This window comes from Eptesicus fuscus, chromosome 15 (genome assembly GCF_027574615.1).
Source record: "Eptesicus fuscus isolate TK198812 chromosome 15, DD_ASM_mEF_20220401, whole genome shotgun sequence".
Lineage (NCBI taxonomy): Eukaryota > Metazoa > Chordata > Mammalia > Chiroptera > Vespertilionidae > Eptesicus > Eptesicus fuscus.
The window spans coordinates 29,279,242-29,294,341 of NC_072487.1; the positions used below are offsets into that span (position 1 = coordinate 29,279,242).

At 41.0% G+C, this 15,100-nt stretch overlaps 1 protein-coding gene across 1 annotated transcript in view; it reads left to right on the top strand.

Annotated features, from left to right (window-relative positions):
• The window catches only part of GLDC (glycine decarboxylase), a 73,934-nt gene that overhangs the window by 17,152 nt on the left and 41,682 nt on the right, over window positions 1–15,100 (top strand). The window contains exons 4-8 of the mRNA XM_008145005.3: window positions 6,687–6,851; window positions 8,027–8,104; window positions 9,140–9,287; window positions 9,608–9,804; window positions 12,474–12,570. Coding sequence (XP_008143227.2) covers window positions 6,687–6,851; window positions 8,027–8,104; window positions 9,140–9,287; window positions 9,608–9,804; window positions 12,474–12,570 — 685 coding nt within the window. The remainder of the gene's footprint in view (window positions 1–6,686; window positions 6,852–8,026; window positions 8,105–9,139; window positions 9,288–9,607; window positions 9,805–12,473; window positions 12,571–15,100) is intronic.

A 15,100-nucleotide genomic window follows, 5' to 3' on the forward strand; every position in this document is an offset into this window, starting at 1 on the left:
TTATGTGAGGATAGAGTAAGTGATGGCCTCTACAATTGAAAGGCATTTATAGTAAGATGCAGGGATTGTTTTTTTTTTAATTATTGATTGATTTTTGATATAGAGTGGGGGTGAGAGAGAGAGAGAGGCATTGATTTGTTGTTCCACTTATTTATACATTCATTGGTTGATTATTGTATGTGCCCTGACTGGGGATCAAACCCACAACCTTGGTGTATTGAGATGATGCTCTCATCAACTGAGCTACCTGGCCAGGGCCCAGAGATTGTCTTTTAGATTAGCTTATATTAAAGACAAATCAACTTTAGTAAAGGGAAGGTAGGCTTCCCTATGGGAAATCAAAAAATTTATCTCCATATGAGTTTTTGAAATATCAAGTGCACACTCCCCAGGAATAAACCTTAAATGTTTGCCAAACACTTTGCAACTTTTAAAAATATATTAGTTAATAAAGTTCTGTCAGAATTAAATTGAATTCTGAGTGAGCAGTATTCTCATTTCTGTGTAATGAGAGAGTGTTTGGCCATCAGTACAGCCGGCCCTCACCTGCTGCCTCAAATCCAGACTTGTAGTTTTGAAGACCAAGCCATTTATTTAGCTCGTGGCATAGGTTAGCATAGCACCTGGCATCTTTTGTCTGCTTTTGCAAAAATGCACAGGTGGTCCTGGTTGGTGAGAGTGCTTTGTCCTAGGTGCAGTTACTTGTGTCCCATCATTAAAGGAGCCAGATCTGTTGGCGTAATCACTCCTGCCTTGCCATCCCCATCCAGAGCTCTTAGTTACAATACACTCCATTTCTTTATTAATAACAAGACAGGAAAGAAATGTCAAAAAAACTAGTCTTTCAGCGTTTGGTGTGTGTGTGAAAGTATTTGCATTGCTGAGGGCATCTTTCCACTGTGCTACTGGTAAAAGTTTGGAAAACTCCCAAGTTTGATTTCAAAAGCAAGTGGCCTGTCTTTCTTCCCCATCACAAGTAAGTACACAAATGGGCTGTAGCATTCGGTTGTCTGAACGCGGGCCAGCGGCCTTCGCTCTTGGTGGCCATACAGAGCATTGGTGGCCATATTGCTTCCTGGCTGTGAGCGGATGTGTTAATTTACTTTAGGAGCCGCCAGCAGTGTGAGAGGGAGGCAGTGTTCTTTGCCTTTCAGTCCTGTTTTGTGGGTGCATTTTAAATAGGGTTCCTTTCTGTTCCCTGAAAGCAGATCTGAGCCAGAGGGTGCTGCTCACCTCGCCAGCACTGATAGGGAGAGCTGTGCACATGCGGGTGGTGCGCTTCGCCATCCCTCTGAATGGTTTCCATAGAGACGGAACCAACAAATTCCGGGGACGTGAGGTGAAAACAAATGGAGAGCATAGCCTTGAAAGAACACAAACATTTGGGCTCTTGCAAGAAAATTTACGTCAGGTCTAGAATTTGCTTTATGGGGCCCACTATTCCAAATTGTTGACTGCCGATGATATCAGTAGCTAATAGAAGAACAAATCTACATAATGTCTTTGTGGTCATTTCTGTGTTGTGTAACTTTGGCACCAGGATTAAAATGAGAGAATCTCATGAATGTTTATTCTACTGCAGAACCCCCCACCATCTATCTCCCTCTTTCTCAATTCCAAAAGAAAGCCACAGCCAGAATCATAGAGAATACTGGTTATTTTGGAATAGTATTAATGCATGTTGAATACATCAAGCATCCTATTTAAATAGGAAAAAAATTCCTTCTTGGATATGTAGGTACTTTTTTTTTTTTTTACATTAAAATACATCTGAAAACACAAACCAATTGAGTTAAACCGTCAGTTGGAACATAGGCATTGTGGATCACAGACACATTTTCTTAATCACCATGTTTTGCCTAACGGTTGAGGCAAAACCCGTGTATGCAAGATGGCAGGCCCCGTGCTAGTGTTTTTATCCTTACATGAGGGTTTATTTGTTATCACCCAGCTTGATGTAAGAGTGCTTTAAGAGATGATTGTGAAAGGCTTTCATGCCTGTTTTATTTTAGTAGTATAAAGACCTGTAGATTGTAGAAGAAGTTTACAAATATAGAAGGGAGTCCATGTATTTTTCCTCTTTGCAAGAAAACAATTTAAAGCTCTCTCATGAGCATCAGCCTAGGCTTGGACTTATATAAAAGTTGAGCAAGAAGAGAAAGGCTGGCCGAAACCGGTTTGGCTCAGTGGATAGAGCGTCGGCCTGCAGACTCAAGGGTCCCAGGTTTGATTCCGGTCAAGGGCATGTACCTTGGTTGCGGGCACATCCCCAGTAGGGGGTGTGCAAGAGGCAGCTGATCGATGTTTCTAACTCTATCCCTCTCTCTTCCTCTCTGTAAAAAATCAATAAAATATATATATAAAAAAAAAAAAAGAGAAAGGCTGAGCAGAGGAGGGGGGCCAGAATAGTAAACCCCAAAGGCTGTGATGGAAGGAATAACAGTCTCAGGTATGAAGGACTATGCTTGAAAGGTCTGGGGTTTCCACCTGCAGGTAATGGGGAGCTGTCCCATTTGGGCAGGAGAGTCAAATACACACACTTGCACCACAAATCTTCAATCATTTCCTGTTTTAAGTACTGTGCTGGCTGTATGGCAACAAAGAAGAAAGGGGTGGATATAAAATTTCAGAAGGAAGACTAATGGTAATTGGTCATTATTTGGGACTAAAAAAGATCTAGAGTTTCTTCCTTGAGAATTGGCAGGAGAGTGCTACCTTTCAAGGAATAGAATATCCAAGAAGAGAAACTCATTTATTTGGGGATCTAGTTGGATGAAGAACAGGGAATGTAAAGTTGACATGGGATATAATGAATGTTCAGGAAAAAATAGATCCCAAGTAGAAATATCTAATAATAGTATTTGAATAGAACTATGAGTGATTTTTTTTGGGAAAATTCTATGTTGACTTTTTAAATTTATTTAAGGGCCAAAATAGAGGGGGAAAATAACTCTTTAAAATTTATTTTTTTATTTGAGATAGAGATGGGGAGAGAGAGAAACATTGTTTTGTTGTTCCACTTATGTATACATTCATGGGTTGATTCTTGTATGTGCCCTGACGGGGAATCTAACCCACAGTCTTGATGCTTTGGGATGACCCTCTCACCAACTGAGCTACCCAGCCAGGGCCAAAAAAACCCTAAAAAACTAAAAAAAAACAAAAAAAAATACATTTTTTGTGGATTTCAGAGAGGAAGGGAGAGGGAGAGAGAGATATAAACCTCAGTGATGAGAGAGAATCATTGATCGGCTGCCTCCTCCACGCCCCACACTGGGGATGGAGCCAGGAATTGAACTGTGACCTCCTCGTTCATAGGTCAACACTCAGCCACTGAGCCACGCCGGCCAGGCCAAGAACAACTTTTTAAAACAACCAACATTTGGGCAGAATTTTACCATTTTCAGATGCACCATAGAGTACATTGATCTTATTTGAGTACTAAGAAAATACAATATTGGTGATGTTAACTCTATTGATCACCAAGAGAAATTGGTAGAGAGTGTTTTAGTTACTTGTCCCAGTTCATAAGTAGCAAGTTAAAGAATTAAAGTTGAAACCTAGGGCTTCCTAGGGTTGTGAACATGCAGGGAAACCTGTGAAGCGTTCTACTAGTTAAGGCAGTACAATTTGGTATGATCTTTCTAGAGAGAACATGGCAATATGTACTGAAAGCCTTAAGATTAATGATCTCATAATTCAAAATTCCACTTCTAAAAATTTATCCTAAGAAAATAAGACAAAGATGAGGTGGTTTATTGTTATGCTACTTCTAATATTTAAATCAAAAGTAATCACCCCAATTAATTTAATGAATAAATATTTTTCAAAAAGTAGTATTCAACTTTTAGGGACCTTGTTAAATAAATTATGATAAAAATGATTTAATTCCACATAATGAAAATTATGTTGTTGAACAATATTTAAACTTATCAGAAACTGCCCATGGAATAACATTAATGGTGGTGGTGGGGGGATCAGGATACTAAACTTTTCATAGAGTGTAATCTTACTTTATATATAAATGTGACTATGATGTGGAAAAGACACTGAAATCAATCTGATTGTGGTAATCACTTCACAGAATATGCATATATCAAATCATCACACTTTACATATATATAATTTTATTTGTTAATTATTCCTCAATAAAGCTGAAGGAAAACTATATAAAGAAAAGTCACAGATCAAGAAGAAAAGAGACCACCTGTCCAGTGTGGCTCAGTGATTGAGCACCGACCCATGAACCAGGAGGAAGGTAGAGGGAGAAAGAGAGAGAAACATTGGTTGGTTGCCTCCTGCATGCACCCCACCCAGGCATCGAACTCACAACCTATGTATGTACCCTGACTGGGAACTGAACCCTCCAACCAACTGAGTCACACCAGCAAGGGCTGCTTATTTTTCAATATTATATTCAGTGCTGTGATGAATTCTTTGGAGCATCTCTCTCTCTCTCTCTCTCTCTCTCTCTCTCTCTCCCTCTCCCCCTTTCCTCCCCCCCTCCCTCTCTCCCTCTCCCTCTTGTATGGTCTATATCTATCTTTATGGATATAATGAATCTTTCCCATTTATTAGATGGACTAGCTGGTACATGCACATGTGTGTATGTGTGTGCACATGTGTGCAAGTTTGGGCATCTATTTGTCAATCAGTGATCCTGAGTAAAATGAAAGTTTAATGCTAGCCAGACAATCTAAACATATGTCTTCATGGTGGCCAGCCCTGCTGTGTGTGAAAGTCTTATCTGATCTGAGGTCACAATTGCCCCTTGTCTATGCCTTTTGTGTGACTCCATTTCTGCTCAGATTCTCTTTCTACTTTGTCTGCATCATGTATTGCGTGCCTTATTCATTCCAGTTCACCACCCGCTTAGAATTTGGCAATTGCACTTATACTTCCTAAGCCAGGCTGTTCAAGGAGTTAACTGAAGCAAAAATTTACTCTGTTGTGCACACACACACACACACACACGCACACACACACACACCAGTAAAAGTTGCAGGAAAATAATTTCAGTCTTGACATTGTACTGCTTGGTATGGCAAGCTTCCCTATCCCATTCCCCATCAAAGGTAAGAAGACATTGATTCCAAAGCTTTCAAAAAAGAGAACTAAAAGATGGGTGGAAATATCCTGAAGATGATGACCAGAACAGGAGAGAAAGGAGAAGGGCTTGAAAAAATCAAACCAAACCAAAACAAAACATGTAACATTTTTTCCTTATACTCTTCTGGCTTGGAAAGACAAAACAATATAGATATGAAGCAGTGTCAGTCACGTGCAAGAGCCAGGGCCCCAGTCTGACCCACTTTGGTGGAACAGATTCTTGGTGAAGAAATAGCAGCTCTGTCCTAAGTCTTCAGCCACCCTCTATTCTGTCACCTTCTTTTCTTTCTTTTTTAAAAAATAATATATTTTATTGATTTCAGAGAGGAAGGGAGAGGGAGAGAGAGAGAAACATCAAGGATGAGAATCACTGATTGGCTGCCTCCTGCACGCCCCCTACTGGGGATCAAGCCCACAACCTGGGCATTTGCCATGACTGGAAATTGAACCTGAGACCTCTTGGTCCATGGGACGTTGTTCAATCCACTGAGCCACCACAGCTGGGCATTATTTCATTTTCTTTAAAATATTCATCACTCTGAAATTTCTTTCATTTATTGTCTCCTTTTCCCCATTACTGTTACCCATTGTGCTTATTAGGTGTCACCAGAAGCTATCATATTTCTCTTTATAAGCATGAGGTAAATATTTGTAGGGTGAGTGAATGAATGAAAAAAAAAAAAGGATGAAGGTACTGAATGGGTTACCTTTACATACTTAAAGATACATATTTGGTTAATAACTGGAGGAGGTAAGATTAGAAATCATATTTATGCTGCCTTCTAACCATTTTTATCCTTGATATTGATAGCTATGGAGTTAACATCCATAGACTCTTAATAATTGGATAGTGAAAATTTTTAAATGAACCTCTATTAATTTCTTAGGAGCATATAGAACTTCTGGATAGTGTAAAACAAATATTCTCCCCCCAGTAAACAAGTTTGAGTGTTAGATATAAGATTCTTGAATATGCTCCTATTGTGAACTGTGAATGGGGTGAGCTTTTTAAATAGAAGAAAGATAATAGGAAGTGAAACTTCTGTTTATAATGTCATAGGTAAGCTCAAATGGATTGTAAGAGGCAGCTTACAATAAAACACATACAAAAGATCATTAAAATAGAACTGTAGCCCTGGCTGGGTAAATCACTTGCTTAGGGCATCATCTGCTGTGCCAAGGTTGTGGGGTTGATCCCTGGTCAGGGAACATACAAGAAATAACCAATGAATGCATAAACAAGTGGAACAACAACTTGATCTTTCTCCCCCCCCCCCTAAAATCAATAAATAAAATTTATATAAAAAATAATAAAATAGAAATGTAAAATTTTAAAAATCACTTGGAGGAATAGAAAAGTAAGTACTGATTATCTCCAAACAAAGAATAATATTATTATTATTTAATTCTGAGCTTCCTTAGGCGAAAAGGGAAGCTTACTGATCCATTATATACAGTATAATTCTCAAGAGTGGTAAACTTAATTTTTAGATAGTGATTTCTAAAATGAAGACATTTGGTGACCTTTTCTGAATAGGGGCGTCACAGTATGGACATGTCCTTTATTTCCCTCATAGGATCACCCAGTATACTCCGTACCAGCCAGAGGTGTCTCAGGGGAGACTGGAGAGTTTGCTGAATTACCAGACCATGGTGTGTGACATCACAGGCATGGACATGGCCAACGCATCCCTGCTGGATGAGGCGACCGCGGCTGCAGAGGCCATGCAGCTGTGCCACAGGTGAGAGGCCCAGTGTGAGACTGTCAGGGTAAGGGGCATCTCCCAGACTCTCTCCTCTTTGTCAGAAGCTCTGATTATTTCCTGAGGATGTGTGTCTAGAGGTAGAATGGCTGGGTCATGGTGTATAGTTAATTTATTGCTCTCTAGTTCCTCACCTTTTTTCTTTCTTTGCCTTGTGAGCACATTTGTGCTATCTACCTGGACAATTCTCATGTAGATGGTCATCTGGTTGGGAAATCTGCCCACATTCATGGTGTACCTGTCTGAGGTTTTGTGCTTCTGGTCTTGAATGCCTGTGTAAGTCCCTTGGCTTCTGCAAATTGGAGAGGTGGTGAGCCCCAAACTCGCTCAACAAGTATAGAAACCTCCAAGTTGCAGCTAGAGGTCAACTTCTGCTTTCCAGGTAGCCTGGGGGCTCTTCCTCCTGTGATGGATCAACAGCTACAAAGGAATGCTGCCCACTCACCCCTCTGGTTATTCTTCCTCGTTTTTCATTTATGGTCATCATTTCTCTTCCTCATCCATCTGTTCTCCCATCTACCACCACCGATTCTGCTAAATAGGATTGGAATTGGATTTCAGTGGAAATCTATTCAGTAAAGCTCATTGATCATTAATGCCCCAGTGTTTTTGATACTGTCAACATAAGAAACGTCCAAACCTGTAAAGAATTTTCACAAGAGTTTATTTCAGTCCAAATGATGCCAGGGAGCAAGATCTCAAATGCTCAGGAGAATAACAGGTTTGCAGCTTCTTTTATGCATTTGAAATTAAGGAGGGAATGTAAGGAAGATTACATGGAGAAGGGAGAGAGCGAGATGGGGATGGGATTACAGGATAGTTAAGATTATGTGCTTTCTTGACATTAGGGCTTATTTCAAAGGTGTTTTAATCTAGATGCACAGAAACAGTGGACAGGGCTTTCCTAAGGCAAAGATAAACCTTTTACTAAAGAAATTATATGCCTGGAGCATGACTACCCACCATGGCCTTCCCAGTTGGGAATTTATGATCAGATCACCCTGTGAGGTTAGTTTCCATAGCAGTCCTTTTTTTATTTTGGTCCACAATGCTATGTTCAGAATTTTCCTAAGTACCATCTTTGCTTTGCATTCTTAGAAGATACTCTGATTTCTTTAATGTTCATGCTTGAATGTGACTTTCCTTTTCAACAGACACACCAAGAGGAGGAAATTTTTTGTTGACCCTCGTTGCCACCCACAGACAATAGCTGTCATCCAGACGCGAGCCAAGTAATTACTTTTATTCACATTTTGAACTAGGGACAACATCATGCTCATCTAGACTGGTTTTCTTCCTTACTTCCAAACTGGTTGGAGGTGAACCTGGTTTAAATTGGGGTTGTTGAGTTTTACTTTCCCTCCCACTTGCTTCCCAGGATCTTGCTGGTAAGTAAACGGTGTCAGAATTGAGAAGAAAATACACAATGCTTTTCATTGCCTTTGCTTTCTATTATCATGTGTGTGTGTTTTTTGTTTTTGTAAAAAGAAAATTTTAAATATTTAAATAATTTCAACAATGTTGTGGAAACTTTGAAAAACGGGGGAAATGGAATTCTCACACAACTGTTAAGATTTTGTGTGTGTTCATAGTTGTAGTCTGTTGTAAGTGTAGAATGATGTAGAAGGAAGCATATTATTTAGGTGTTGCAATGAGATCACACAAACATAGCACAGCTATCACTTGTGGGTGTATTTTATTTGCTTTCTCCTTGTAAAAGCTGTAATCTTCCTCCTACCCATGCCACCATCCCTTCAGAAGGGGTTTCTCACAGATGTTGGAATTAGATGGTTTTAGGAACCTAAGGAAGGTCTGTCTCCTCCTTGTCTTACTGATGGTTTTCTATTCACCTAAAGACTTATCCAAAGCGAAAGTGGCAATGGCGCTGCTGTTACAGATATTGGTTCTTTAGCCCTGGGAGGCAGTGTTTCTGGTCTTATCTCAGGAGCTGGTTCTGGCAGGAAAGGGGAGTAGTCCCTGTGGATGAGAAAAACAGAAGCTGAGCTGTTGGATGCAATTGAGTTGGTTTGAAACACTGTTACCACTGAAGGTCTGGGTAGGAGAGAGAGAGAGAGAGAGAGAGAGAGAGAGAGAGAGAGAGAGAGAGAGAGAGTGTGTGTGTGTGTGTGTGTGTGTGTGTGTTGGGATGTGGTGGTGGATGGGCATTGAGAAAAGACACAGATTATAAATGCTAAAAGAAACTGTAGGCTTTTTGATTTTTCCTTACAAACCAAAAACATGATGCTCTTTGTCTTCTCTCTTTCCAGATATGCTGGAGTCCTCATTGAGTTGAAGTTATTCCATGAAATGGACTTCAGTGGGAAAGATGTCAGTGGAGTGCTGTTCCAGTACCCAGACACGGAGGGGAAGGTGGAAGACTTCACTGAACTCGTGGAGAGAGCCCATCAGACTGGGGTAAGCAAAGCTCTCCTTGTGGGGGTCCACGGAGGTGTGTCTCAACTTCGAATTATTAGTTCTGGTGTCTCTTAATTTACATACCTTTATCACTTGGAATGGTAAAGCTGTCTTTTTCCTTCCTTCTTTCTTCAAGTTTGTTTTGTTTATTGATCCCTGGCACATAAAAGGCACTCGGTAAATATTTTAAGTGGATGAATAAGTGAAGTTCACGTAATAGGAACCAACTGCCAGTCTGCTTATAATGGAGGGAATTGGCTGCTCTGTCACTACTCTCAGGGAAGGTAACAACCTTGTCCACTTTCTCGTTTCCTTTCTAGAGCTTGGCTTGCTGTGCTACTGACCTTTTAGCTCTGTGTATCTTGAGGCCTCCTGGAGAATTTGGGGTAGACATCGCCCTTGGCAGCTCGCAGAGATTTGGGGTGCCACTGGGCTATGGTGGACCACATGCAGCCTTTTTTGCCGTCAGAGAAAGCTTGGTGAGGATGATGCCTGGAAGAATGGTGGGAGTTACAAGGTAAAGCAACTCATGTTTCTCCTTTTTTTAATCATGGCCATGATTTTCCCTGCTCCTTCTCTCTCTTTTTAAAAATAATACAATTTTTTATTGATTTCAGAGAGAGAGGAAGGGAAAGGGAGAGATAGATAGAAACATCAATGATGAGAGAGAATCATTGATTGGCTGCCTCCTGCAGTCCCCACTCTGGGGATCTAGCCCGAAACCTGGGCATGTGCCCTGACTGGGAATCGAACCGTGACATCCTGGTTCATAGGTCGATGCTCAACTACTGAGCCATACTGGCCGGGCCTCTATTCCTTCTCTTGATCACAAAAGTTGTTGATTGCTCTTTAAACCTAACCGGGTCACTTGGGATTGATTAAAGAAGTGTACAACATAGCATCAGAAGGGAGAATCTATTTGGAGTGTGAACTAGTCAGTATCTCTTCTCAAATGCCATGAGTTTGTACATATTTGAAAAAGTATGTGTGTAATCCATACCATAATTGTTCTGAGGTTACACATATAAATTTACTTAAGTTGAAGAATGAATATTTTAGATGTGTTTTATATCTATTTTCTATCTCAAAAGTATTATGCTACACAGTTATGTAAAGATAAGTGCAATGAGAGATTATCGTGCACAGATTGAGTGACATCCATTATTTCCTAGAGGCCCGCCACCTGGCCATGGGACTAATTTCCACATGTACTTTCTTGAGTGCTTCTTATTGAAGAAGCTCCTCAGATTAAGAATTTAGCCCGGCTGGTATGGGTCAGTGGTTGAGCGTTGACCTATGAACCAGTAGGTCACGGTTTGATTCCTGGCCCTGGTTGCAGGCTCGATCCCCAGTAGGGGATGTGCAGGAGGCAGCCAATTAATGATTCTCATCATTGATGCTTCTTTTTCTCTCTCCCTCTCCCTTCCTCTCTTAAATCCATAAATATATATATATTTATTTATATTTTATTGATTTTTTTTTACAGAGAGGAAGGGAGAGGGATAGAGAGTTAGAAACATCGATGAGAGAGAAACACCGATCAGCTGCCTCCTGCACACCTCCTCCTGGGGATGTGCCCGCAACCAAGGTACATGCCCTTGACCAGAATTGAACCTGGGACCCTTCAGTCCGCAGGCCAACGCTCTATCCACTGAGCCAAACCAGTTAGGGCCATAAAGATATTTTTTAAAAAAGATTTTAGATGAATGCCATGATTATTCTTTATTATTTTTTTATCCTCACCTAAAGACATGTTTTCTATCGATTTTAGAGATAAAGGGAGAGAGAGAAACATCAATCTGAGAGGAAAACATTGATCGTGGTGACTATGCCTCCCATAGTCACCCCGGGGGGATGAACCTGAAACCTGGGTATGTGCCCTGACTGGGAATCAAACCTGAGACCCTTCAGTGCATGAGACAATGCTCCAACCAACTGAGCCACACCGGCCAGGGCGAATGCCATGATCATTATTGGGAAATTTAGCATGATCTTTTTGACCCTTCATAAAAGCTGACATATTGACGTAAATGAATAGTCTGGAGTAGTGAATGATGTGATGGCGATGTGAAGTTTAAAAGTACTCTCAGTTTGCCACACGCTAGCAAAAGGCACCTTGTTTTTTAGTGAAAAAATAAGTTTCTTCAAGTATTCTTACATTAGCTTTTTTCCCCAGTGATGTCTTCACCAGACAAGATGAGGCACAGGGCTTTCCAATTTAAAAAATATAATGTGTTAATTAATGTTTGCTGATTTTTATTTTTCTACTTACTTATGCACTCATTGGTTGATTCCTGTAAGTGCCCTGGCCAGGAATTGAACCTGCAACCTTGGCATATTAGGATGAAGCTTTAACCAACTGAGCTATTCAGCCAAGGCTATCTGCTGGTTTTTATATTGAACTTCTTTTTTTTTTTTTTAAAATATATTTTATTGATTTTTTACAGAGAGGAAGGGAGAGGGATAGAAAGTTAGAAACATTGATGAGAGAGAAACATCAATCAGCTGCCTCCTGCACACCCCCCACTGGGGATGTGCCCACAACCAACGTACATGCCCTTGACCGGAATCGAACCTGGGACCCTTCAGTCCGCAGACCGACGCTCTATCCACTGAGCCAAACCGGTTAGGGCTATATTGAACTTCTTACCTTTCTGAAAAATAGACCCCAAAGTTTGATGAAAGAAAGGATGAGACTGCTAAATATTTGTGCTTATCCAAATTTTTAATTGTATTAGGAGGGGGAAATGTTGATTAGAGACAAGTGGTAAGCTGATTAACATAATTTTAATTTATAGCTATATAGTCGCTTCAGATTTCTAGTACAGAGAAGCTGTTTTCTTTGTCAGATATTTCTCTTTTTCCTGAGTCTGCCAAGAAACTCAGAGTGATAATTAATCATCAATCACCATCATTATATTTGGCTGGGTAATTCCTGGAAATTTTCCTTTCAAGTTTCCCAGCCTTAATGCCTCTATCTGGGTTCCTCAAATCCCCACAGTACAACCTAAAAATTAATAGTTCTAGTTAGAAGGGGATGATTTGGAAGTTGTTTCTTTATGGCCTTGTACCCAAGTAAATTTGCTAAATTCACTTCAAGCTGGGAAGGAAAAAAGCAGGTCCATTTATGACAATTCTTGGTACTGTGATTACCTGTGCTAATTGGATGTTTTATTCTTGGCCCAGAGATGCCACTGGGAAAGAAGTGTACCGCCTTGCTCTTCAAACCAGGGAGCAACACATCCGGAGAGACAAGGCTACCAGCAACATCTGTACTGCTCAGGTAGGTCACATACCCGGCCTGTCCCCTGAATGCCTTATAGTCTATTTTACAGACATGAGCTACTCATTCATTCACTTAATTGTTCATTAATTTATGCTCCGCCAGGAATGTTAAGATCTTATTGGTAGAGAAGCCTTGTGGTCTTGTCAGAAACAAAATACAATGTATTTTCCTGGTGCTCTGTGTATGCACACACTTCACACCTTAGGGTCTCTAGGATTCTTGTCCATGGGGCAGGTTTATTATGGGTGGTGACTGGGCACCTTCTCTTCAGGCTCAGATGGAGGCCCTCCAGGATGGGGTGAGGAGGGCAAAGTGAGTGTGGTTTAGGTGACTATACTTGAGGGGATGGTCCCACTGGCGAGCTGGTGGTGGGCATAGGGTACTCTCACCGGGAGCTCATGAGGCATTCCTCAAGTGGGTGGGATAAAAGACGAGGAGTTTCCAGGAAGTTGCCCAAGGGCTCAGGCCCGGAGGAGCAGTATTTTCTGATATCCAGCCAACTCCTAGGGTCAGGTGGAAGGCCACTCCGAGCACGTGGTCTATTCTGAGTCTGCCTCTTTCAGTCAGGGTCAGAGAAGGAGAGATCTCACAGATACCTCAATGGGCAGTCCAGTGCTCTTCCCACTCAGGGCATCGGCTCAAAGCACCACCGGGGTTTAGAAAGCCTCTTCAGGGAGGCAGCAGATGATAAGGTCTTCTAATAGTTAGTTCTGATAGTCAGTTTGGTCTTTGGAGACGTTTCTTCAGTTGGTTTTATTATATTACTAGAGGCCTGTTGCACGATATTCGTGTAAGAATAGGCCTTCCTAACTGGTTGACTTTGAAATTGGGTCTCAAAAGAACTGTTGGCCCAGAAAGAAACTCACTACAGACTGATTCATTTGCTTGTCAGCATAACCATTATTGCTTGTCTCATTTCGGTTCTTATAAGTGTATTTCTAGTAGCACATGATCTCACTCATCTAGGGGAAATGATGAACAACATAGACTGATGAACAAGAACAGACCCAGAGACAAGGAGGCATCGATCGGACTGTCAAACCTCAGAGGGAGGGCAGAGGAGGGTGGGGATAAAGGGGAGAGATCAACCAAAGGACTTGTGTGCATACATATGAGCCTAACTAGTGGTCAAGGACAACAGGGGGGTGGGGGCATGCATGGGGAGGGGTTTGGGATGGGAATGGGGGGATGAGGACAAATATGTGACACCTTAATCAATAAAGAAATTTTAAAAAAAATAAAATAGAATAGGCCTTCCTTCCCCTGGCTTCGCTCCCGGTCACCTGGGAGCCTGCAAGTTCTCGCTCCCGTTGGAGCACCGCTCCTGTAGCTCCCTCTGTGCCCCCCCATCATAGCAGGTGTCCCACCCCTCCTGGCCGCTCCTCGCCTGCATATGCAAATTAACCCACCATCTTTGTTGGGTTAATTTGCATACTCACTCCTGATTGGCTGTGGGCATAGCGGAGGTATGGTCAATTTACATGTTTGTCTATTATGAGGTAAGATTTTTGGCCTCAGGAAGGTAAGAGCTCTTCTAGTGTCACAGGAAGGAGTCAGTTGTCACAGGCTTTTCCTCTGTTGACATCTAATGTATCTTTACATGATGCCTTTACTTTCTATAGTTTACACTCCATTTGTTGAATTCTCTGCTTACATATTTTCCCTTCAGATTGAAACATCAGTGGTGAGACATAATAATTAATTGGCTGCCTCCTGCACATCCCCCCACTGAGGATTGAGCCCACAACCCTGGCATGTGCCCTGACCAGGAATCAAACTGTGACCTCCTAGTTCATAGGTCAATGCTCAACCACTGAGACATGCTGGCCAGAGCTGTTAATTCTTTTTTATTTCTTCCAGTTTATGTATAGCTGATATTTCATTATTTAACTGGATTATGAAAGATCTCTATCTTTTCTGCAATTATTAAAGTGGAGATAGCTATACTCTGTCTTCTCTGAGTTTCATCTTCTCATTCTGGAGATCTTTTAACTCTCTGTTGTCTGTTTCCTTTTCAAAATTGATTTCATTAAACAAGTGACAATTCCAGTGTCATTCTCTTTGTAAGCGTGAAATTATTCTCTTATGTTAAAAGATGATCGATATATTTTGAGCTGTTCCTTGAACACTCTGTGTCTTTGACTCCAGATTTCTACCTGTAACAACTGCACTGTCATCTTTGCCACAGATTCTCCGTTTATCTCTTGGTTATTGAAATTCATCTTCTACTGATTTATTGAAGGCCTCAGGAGAATTTTATTCCCTGAGTTCCTCTGTTTTTGAAAACTTCTGTTATTTTTATCCTTGAAGAACTGTTTGAGTATAAAATATTTAGTTGTCATTTTTCCCCACCGAGGTCTTTATGGCTCCTCTGTATTCCAACATGAAATTTTGTATCTCGATGTCTGTGACAGCCTGATCTTTCTCTTTATGGATGACATGATTATATTGCATGTATGGAACCCCTTTATAATGGTCATATTTGAAGGTTTAACATAGTTAGTCCACATTATCTTGGATGCTGTGT